Source organism: Oncorhynchus mykiss, chromosome 10 (assembly GCF_057628025.1).
Source record: "Oncorhynchus mykiss isolate SJ-2025 chromosome 10, ASM5762802v1, whole genome shotgun sequence".
Lineage (NCBI taxonomy): Eukaryota > Metazoa > Chordata > Actinopteri > Salmoniformes > Salmonidae > Oncorhynchus > Oncorhynchus mykiss.
Window position 1 is genome coordinate 59,297,760 of NC_143031.1, and position 9,741 is coordinate 59,307,500.

Below are 9,741 nucleotides of genomic sequence, written 5' to 3' on the forward strand. Positions count from 1 at the left end.
AGTGTTATGCATTGGGTGTTCGTTACGTCATCAGGAAACGCTTGCAACATTCAGGACATTCTGTTCAATTGGTTGTTCAGAATGCTTCCACAAGGTGGCGACATAGCTCTTACATAGCAGTGGTGAGTCAATGCAACACTCGTCTTGTTTCATAACTCATCCTTCGCCCTCTGCTGCATTGCTTAAACCAGTTTATTGTAAATCATTTTAAAAAGGCAACAATTTGACCTAAATTGTTATCTTACAATCTAAGTCTTTCCACTAGAAAATCATTCAGATCTAAATCTTCTGAATATGCAAAATCGTTTCATACAGACATTATGCACAATGCTACAGGAAATTGACACAAGAACTGTGCCACTTGTGTGGAGATCCAGACCTCATCCAGGGCGTCTTGCTAGTTAGTCTGACGGCTGAGGCAGGCTACCGCGACGACAGCATCATGACAAACTCTGCAGGGGGGAGGGGGGAGACAGACAGCACCAGATCCCATTGATTAGAACCAGGGGGCAACACAAGACACAACCCCATGTTTACATCCTGCCCTCATTAAAATGCATTGGATGCCAGTAGAACTCACGGTGTGATGATAATAACAATGTCATTTCCATTCTGTCCGCAGTTAATTAAAAAAGACAGGTGGGTGGGGGGGACTATTTTAGTTTTGAGGGTGACCCTTGATTTTACAGTCCTATATGACAGTAATTTTTACAGTAGTGTTTGTGCTCCACGGACCTTGTGTTTAGTGGGCACTGTATAGTAATACAAAGAACTCAGTAGATGTAACGACCTAGTCATTCCTTAGTTAAAGCTAGGTACGGAGTGGGGCTGTAACAGAACCAGGGAATTTGTGTCCAATTTGAGTTTCCAAATCGATCCCCAGGCCCATACACCTACCTCCCACTGGCCCCAGGCACTTGTATATCTGGACGAATTGGACAGGTATGAAGCAATATGCTGTAATATAACACCCAACCTATTACAGGGCATATTTCTTAAGCACACATGACCACCCCTCGGGTCCATAGGTGTGCATAGGGTTGATGTAGAGACTATAGGGTTTGAATCGGAATTCATCCCACAACCCGGTCTCAGAAAATTTCGTAGAATTCTGTTCGTAAATCCAACACACTGCATTTAGTATGATATGTTACGTTCGGCGTGGTTACATCAGAAAGATTGTTACGTTAGGATGGGTTGGTGTATAATAGGAATGTCTAGCAACCCGACGGTTGCTAATTCAAATCTTCTCACAGACGACTTCACCCTCCGATCCAACAGGTCCCAGACGTGCTCAGTGGGATTGAGATCCCGGCTCTTCGCTGGCCATGGCAGAACACTGACATTCCTGTCTTGCAGGAAATCACGCACAGAATGAGCAGGATGGCTGGTGGCATTGTCACGGCAGGTAGCCTAGTGGTTAGAGCGTTGGGCCAGTAACCGTAACAAGATCAAATCCCCGAGCTGCCTCTGAACAAGGCAGGTAACCCACTGCTCCCTGGTAAGCCGCCATTTTAAATAAGAATTTGTTCTTATCTGACTTGCCTAGTTAAATAAAGGTTAAATAAATAACACATTTCAAAATAAATTGTCATGCTGGAGTGTCATGAGGGAGGAGGATGTCCTCCCTGTAGCGCACAGTGTTGAGACTGCCTGCAATGACAACGTGCTGAGTCCGATGCTGCTGTGACACACCGCCCCAGACCACGACGGACCCTCCACCTCCAAATCGATCCCGCTCCAGAGTACAGGCCTCGGTGTATGTAACGCTCATTCCTTCGACGATAAATGCAAATCCGACCATCACCTCTGGTGAGACAAAACCGCGACTCATCAGTGAAGAGCACTTTTTACCAGTCCTGTCTGGTCTAGCGATGGTGGGTTTGTGCCCAACAGGTTAACGTTGTTGCCGGAGATGTCTGGTGAGGACCTGCCTGACAACAGGCCTACAAACCCTCAGTCCAGCCTCTCTCAGCCTATTGCGGACAGTCTGAGCACTGGTGTAACAAGGGAAGTTTTTATTGCCATCCTGTACCTGTCCTGCAGGTGTGATGTTCGGATATAGGTGTTGTTACACGTGGTCTGCCATTGCGAGGATGATCAGCTCTCCGTCCTGTCTCCCTGTAGCGCTGTCTTAGGCGTCTCACAGTACGGACATTGCAATTTATCGCCCTGGCCTCATCTCCAGTCCTCATGCCTCCTTGCAGCATGCCTAAGGCACGTTCACGCAGATGAGCAGAGAACCTGGGCATCTTTCTTTTGGTGTTTTTCCAGAGTCAGTAGAAAGGCCTCTTTAGTGTCCTCAGTTTTCATAGCTGTGACCTTAATTGCCTACCGTCTGTAAGCTGTTAGTGTCTTAACGACCGTTCCACAGGTGCGTGTTCATTAGTTGTTATGGTTCATTGAACAAGCATGGGAAACAGTGTTTAAACCCTTTACGATGAAGATCTGTGAAGCTCTTTGGATTTTTACGAATTATCTTTGAAAGACATGGTCCTGAAAAAGGGACGTTTCTTTTTTTGCTGAGTTTATAATATAAATTGTATAACATATCATACAACATGGGTGACGGACATCCACAAATGAACACATACCATACGAACCATAATATGTCATACTAAATGGAGTGTTATGGTTTTACATGCATAATCATACAAAATGCTCTGAGGTTGCATCCCATCACCCCTCTCACAAATCTCCCTTCCTGTCTAGCTGCCCGTTTCCTCCTTCCTGTTTCCCAGACTGTAAATTTCTCTAAAACAAATTGGTTAACCAAGCATGACCGATCTCACCGTGTCACCTGCACCCTCAGCATGCCTCCCATCTGTCAATCAAACATCAATCTATCCCACCTGTCAATCACAACATGGCTCCAGCCAGTAGTAGCCATCAAATAACCATAGGCAGGCCCCATCCATCCCATCATTATTCAGTCCCTCTGGTTACATGTTCCATTATGCTTCTTTAAGGCCTTGGCTGTTGAATGACTTAAGTAGTGCACTATGTATGGCATAGGGTGCCATTTGGATCTCAGACAATGTCTTGTCTTCTAAACTTCAACAATTGATTTGTCGAGATGGCTGGAGGGCCCAGTAAGAGGGATAGGCTAGTTGTATCGCCCCAGGGGCTAATTGTTCATAATGCGTGGGCCACCTGCTTATTGATCCCCTGCTAACGCAGACACTCCCGTCCACATGTTTCCAATTATTATTATTGATTGGGACTTCGATTGGCTTGGACAAACACAAGCATGCATTTTTTTTGGGGTGGTGGTGGTGGGCTTACTGAGGGACATGAGACAGGTCTTGTTTTATAGTAATTGAGACGTGTGTGTGTGTGTGTGTGTGCGGTGGCTTGAAACCGTGTGAAGTGTGGCGTCTTTGAGCAGTCCTAAGGTGTGTGTGCCATGTGTGGACCCGCGTCTCCCACGGGAGTCACCGTCTCAGACCAAAATAAAGTACTCCCTTCGTCTGAGGGCAGACTCTAGTTTTGAAGTTCGCAGGCAGGGCTACTTCATCACGTGACCATGAGCAACACGATTCATGTCCACTACAATCACACCTACTTCCCTACTTTGGGAGCCAGTGTAACGTGCAGAATATGAACCCGGGTCTCCCACAGGTGTAACCAATGTTTTAGACCAGCTGCTAGCTGTTTTTTTTCTTGAATGGATGGTCAGGGGGCTGGCACATAATTGCAAATCATTTGTAGACTGCAAATTGGCCGCAATAAGCCCAAATAGATATAATATTTGACTAAACGTAATAGTTTCAATCCTTGCTTACATTTGTATACGATCACATATACAGTGGGGAGAACAAGTATTTGATACACTGCTGATTTTGCAGGTTTTCCTACTTACAAAGCATGTAGAGGTCTGTAATTTTTATCATAGGTACACTTCAACTGTGAGAGACAGAATCTAAAACAAAAATCCAGAAAATCACATTGTATGATTTTTAAGTAATTCATTTGCATTTTATTGCATGACATAAGTATTTGATCACCTACCAACCAGTAAGAATTCCAGCTCTCACAGACCTGTTAGTTTTTCTTTAAGAAGCCCTCCTGTTCTCCACTCATTACCTGTATTAACTGCACCTGTTTGAACTTGTTACCTGTATAAAAGACACTGTCCACACACTCAATCAAACAGACTCTAACCTCTCCACAATGGCCAATACCAGAGAGCTATGTAAGGACATCAGGGATAAAATTGTAGACCTGCACAAGGCTGGGATGGGCTACAGGACAATAGGCAAGCAGCTTGGTGAGAAGGCAACAACTGTTGGCGCAATTATTAGAAAATGAAAGAAGTTCAAGATGACGGTCAATCACCCTCGGTCTTGGGCTCCATGCAAGATCTCACCTCGTGGGGCATCAATGATCATGAGGAAGGTGAGGGATCAGCCCAGAACTACACGGCAGGACCTGGTCAATGACCTGAAGAGAGCTGGGACCACAGTCTCAAAGAAAATCATTAGTAACACACTACGCCGTCATGGATTAAACTCCTGCAGCGCACTCAAGGTCCCCCTGCTCAAGCCAGTGCATGTCCAGGCCCGTCTGAAGTTTGCCAATGACCAACTGGATGATCCAGAGGAGGAATGGGAGGAGGTCATGTGGTCTGATGAGACAAAAATAGAGCTTTTTGGTCTAAACTCCACTCGCCGTGTTTGGAGGAAGAAGAAGGATGAGTACAACCCCAAGAACACCATCCCAACCGTGAAGCATGGAGGTGGAAACATCATTCTTTGGGGATGCTTTTCTGCAAAGGGGACAGGATGACTGCACCGTATTGAGGGGAGGATGGATGGGGCCATGTATCGTGAGATCTTGGCCAACAACCTCCTTCCCTCGGTAAGAGCATTGAAGATGGGTCGTGGCTGGGTCTTCCAGCATGACAATGGCTCGAAACACACAGCCAGGGCAACTAAGGAGTGGCTCCGTAAGAAACATCTCAAGGTCCTGGAGTGGCCTAGCCAGTCTCCAGACCTGAACCCAATAGAAAATCTTTGGAGGGAGCTGAAAGTCCGTATTGCCCAGCGATAGCCCCGAAACCTGAAGGATCTGGAAAAGGTCTGTATGGAGGAATGGGCCAAAATCCCTGCTGCAGTGTGTGCAAACCTGGTCAAGAACTACAGGAAACGTATGATCTCTTTACCAAATATTAAGTTCTGCTTTTCTGATGAATCAAATACTTATGTCATGCAATAAAATGCAAATGAATTACTTAAAAATCATACAATGTGATTTTCTGGATTTTTGTTTTAGATTCCGTCTCTCACAGTTGAAGTGTACCTATGATAAAAAAATTACAGACCTCTACATGCTTTGTAGGAAAAGGTAGGAAAACCTGCAAAATCGGCAGTGTATCAAATACTTGTTCTCCCCACTGTATCACTCTTATGCATGGAAATACTTTGGAACAGATTTCCAAAATTAAAATCACTTTTACAGTATTTTATGTCCAACCAAAAATAATAATACAAAAAATATTTTTTTTGCTCAGAAAACAGGGTGCCAAATAAAATCACACACATGCCAAATTTGACCCGCGTGCCAGTTGTGGAACCCTCTTTTAGACAATTAGACCAGAAGGAAATTCCATTTTGGTTTAACGGCAGACACTACTTTTGAAGTTTGCAGGCGGGGCTACCTCATCATGTGACCATAAGCAGCCATGCCCGACTCATGTCTGCAATATGTGCATTGTAATGATTACCTTAATGCACTACTGATGAGATTGGATCATCTATCCACACACCTTACATTCACTGTTCTAATCTCTGCTCTTTCCTCCTCTCCCCTCCCTCTCCTATCCTTTCTCATCTCCTACCTTATCCTCTCTCCTCCCTCATCCTCTCCCCTTTCTTGACCCTTATCCCCTCTCCCATCCCCTCTGTCCCTCTTACCCCCTCCCTCTCTTCTAAAGCCTCAACCCCCACCTATCCCTCATCCACCCCCCCCCCTTATCCACCTCCCCTCACCGTCAAAGTCTATTCCGCCGTCCTTGTTGAGGTCGATATCCTGGAGGATCTCCTCCAGCTCACCCTTCTTCAACTTCTCACCCAGCAGGGCCTTCATGCTGTCCTTCAGCTCCTCCAAGGTGATGCGCCCATCTCCGTCGCTGTCAAACTGGGGGGGGGGGATACCCCATAATGAAAAAGTGAAAACATGTTTAAAGGATTTTTTGCTAATTTATTTCAAATGGAATACAGAGATATCTTATTTAAAGTGCCTTTGAAAAGTATTCAAGCCCCTTTTCTTTTTCCACACTTTGTTAGGTTACAGCCTAATTCTAAAATTGATTAAATCATTTTTTTTTCTTATCAATCTATGAACAATAAAAATGGAAATATCACATTTACATAAGTATTCAGACCCTTTACTCAGTACTTTGCTGAACCACCTTTGGCAGCAATTACAGCATTGAGTCTTCTTGAGTAAGATCATCAAGGATTTCTGTATTTGGCCCTGTTCATCTCTGCCTTAATCCTGACTAGTCTCCCTGTCCCTGTCACGGAAAAACATCCACACAGCATGATGCTGCTACCACCATGCTCACTGTAGGGATGGTGCCAGGTTTCCTCCAGACGTGACGCTTGGCATTCAGGCCAAGAGTTCAATCTTGGTTTCATCAGACCAGAGAATCTTGTTTCTCATGGTCTGAGAGTCATCAAGTGCCTTTTGGCAAACTCCAAGCGGGCTGTCATGTGCCCTTTAGTGAGGAGTGGCTGCTGTCTGGCCACTTTACCATAAAGGTGTAATTGGCAGAGTGCTGCAGCGATGGTTGACCTTTTGGAGGTTCTCCCATCTCCACAGAAGAACTCTGGAGCTCTGTCAGAGTGACCATTGGGTTATTGGTCACCTCCCTGACCAAGGCCCTTCTCCCCCGATTTCTCAGTTTGGCCGGGCGGCCAGCTCTAGGAAGAGTCTTGGTGGTTCCAAACTTCTTCCATTAAAGAATGATGGAGGCCACTGTGTTCTTGGGGACCTTCAATGCTGCAGACATTTTTTGGTACCGTTCCCCAGATCTGTGCCTCGACACAATCCTGTTATCAAATCAAAATCAAATCAAATAAAATGTTATTTGTCACATACACATGGTTAGCAGATGTTAATGCGAGTGTAGCGAAATGCTTGTGCTTCTAGTTCCGACAATGCAGTAATAACCAACGAGTAATCTAACCTAACAATTTCACAACAACTACCTTATACACACAAGTGTCAATGGATGAAGAATATGTACATAAAAACATATGAATGAGTGATGGTAGAGAACGGCATAGGCAAGATGCAGTAGATGATATCGAGTACAGTATATACTGTACATATGAGATGAGTAATGTAGGGTATGTATTACATTATATTAAGTGGCCTTGTTTAAAGTGGCTAGTGATACATTTTGACATACATTTTTTCATTATTAAAGTGGCTGGAGTTGAGTCAGTATGTTGGCAGCAGCCACTCAATGTTAGTGGTGGCTGTTTAACAGTCTGATGGCCTTGAGATAGAAGCTGTTTTTCAGTCTCTCGGTCCCTGCTTTGATGCACCTGTACTGACCTCGCCTTCTGGATGATAGCGGGGTGAACAGGCAGTGGCTCGGGTGGTTGTTGTCCTTGATTATCTTTTTGGCCTTCCTGTGACATCAGGTGGTGTAGGTGTCCTGGAGGGCAGGTAGTTTGCCCCCGGTGATGCGTTGTGCAGACCTTACTACCCTCTGGAGAGCCTTACGGTTGTGGGCGGAGCAGTTGCCGTACCAGGTGGTGATACAGCCCGACAGGATGCTCTCGATTGTGCATCTGTAAAAGTTTGTGAGTGCTTTTGGTGACAAGCCGAATTTCTTCAGCCTCCTGAGGTTGTCTGTGTGGGTGGACCAATTCAGTTTGGAACTTAAAACTTAATACCCTCTCCACTACTGTCCCGTCGATGTGGATTGGGGGGTGCTCCCTCTGCTGTTTCCTGAAGTCCACGATCATCTCCGTTGTTGTGTTGACGTTGAGTGTGGGTTATTTTGCTCTGACATGCACAGTCAACTGTGGGACCTTATATAGACAGCTGTGTGCCTTACCAAATCATGTCCAATCAATTGAATTTACCACAGGTGGACTCCAATCAAGTTGTAGAAACATCTCAATGATGATCAATGTAAACAGGATGCACTTGAGCTCAATTTTGAGTCTCATAGCAAAAGGTCTGAATACTTATGTAAATAAGGTATTTCAGTTTTGTAGTTTTTATAAATGTGCAGAACATTCTAAATTCTTGTTTTCACTTTATCCTTATCGGGTATTGTGTATAGAATGCTGAGTTTAAATTTTTATTAAATCAATTTTAGAATAAGGCTGTAATGTAACAAAATGTGGGAAAAGTCAAGGGGTCTGAATACTTTCAGAAGGCCCTGTACATACAATAAGTATTCACACCCCTGTGTCAATACTTTGTAGAGGCATCTTTGACAGTGGTTGAAGCTGTGAGTCTTTCTGGGTAAGTCTCTAAGGTATTTTTTTTGTGTTGTATTGGATTTCCCCCAGGAATAACACTTTGTATTCAGGACAAAAAGTGATTTGCTTTGCCTTGTTGCAAACAGGATGCATGTTTTGGAATATTTGTATTCTGTTCATGCTTCCTTCTTTTCACTCTGCCAATTAGGTTATTATTGTTGAGTAAATATAATATTGTTGATCCATCCTCAGTTGTCTCCTATCACAGCCATTAAACTCTAACTGTTTTAATGTCACCATGGGCCTCGTGGTGAAAACCCTGAGCGGTTTCCTCCCTCTCCAGCAGCTGAGTTAGGATGGACGCCCTTATCTTTGTAGCGACTGGGAGTGTTGATACACTATCCAAAGTGTAATTACTCACTTACTCAAAGGAATATTCAATGTTTACTTTTATTTTTTTATTTCCACCCATCTACCAATAGGTGCGAGGCATTGGAAAACCTCCCTGGTCTTTGTGGTTGAATCTGTGTTTAAAATTCACTGCTCGCCTCAGGGACCTTACAGATAACTGTATGTGTGGGGAACAGAGACGAGGTAATTATTCAAAAAATCATGATAACCACTACTTTTATCACACACAGAGTGAGTCCATGCAACTTATTATGTGACTTGTTAAGCAAAGGTTTACTACTGAACTTATTTAGACTTGCCAGGACAAAAAGGTTGAATACTTATTGACTCAAGACATTTGAGCTTTTCATTTAATGAATTTGTAAAAACAAAACAACAAAAAAAACATTATTTTGCATTATGGTATATTGTGTGTAGTCCAGTGAGGTTGTAAATCACAGCTGGCCTGGTACATTGTTTGCTGCTTCCACCCATTCGGGATGCACTGTTTCAGTTTCAATGACTCAATATTTTGAGAGAAAGAAAACGGATGACTGTAACTAAGGCTGGGAATGTATCAAACTAGCAAGGGCTATCAGAAGTCACTCATAACCTGGCTAGTACCTGGGTTGGCGCCCCCCCTTGGGTTGTGCCGTGGCGGAGATCTTTGTGGGCTATACTCGGCCTTGTCTCAGGATGGTAAGTTGGTGGTTGAAGATATCCCTCTAGTGGTGTGGGGGCTGTGCTTTGGCAAAGTGGGTGGGGTTATATCCTTCCTGTTTGGCCCTGTCCGGGGGTATCATCGGATGGGGCCACAGTGTCTCCTGACCCCTCCTGTCTCAGCCTCCAGTATTTATGCAGCAGTAGTTTATGTGTCGGGGGGCTAGGGTCAGTTTGTAATATC

The 9,741-nt window shown here is 44.4% G+C and overlaps 1 protein-coding gene across 4 annotated transcripts in view; it reads right to left on the reverse strand.

Annotated features, from left to right (window-relative positions):
- Positions 1 to 174: 174 nt before the first annotated feature.
- cabp4 (calcium binding protein 4) overlaps positions 175 to 9,741 on the reverse strand; it is a 32,489-nt gene continuing 22,922 nt past the window's right edge. For all 4 annotated transcript variants that reach the window (XM_036933456.2, XM_036933460.2, XM_036933457.2 and 1 more), the window contains 2 exons: positions 5,991 to 6,138; positions 175 to 452 (listed from right to left, as the gene is read on the reverse strand). In XM_036933456.2, coding sequence (XP_036789351.2) covers positions 424 to 452; positions 5,991 to 6,138 — 177 coding nt within the window. In that variant the 3' untranslated portion in view covers positions 175 to 423. The remainder of the gene's footprint in view (positions 453 to 5,990; positions 6,139 to 9,741) is intronic.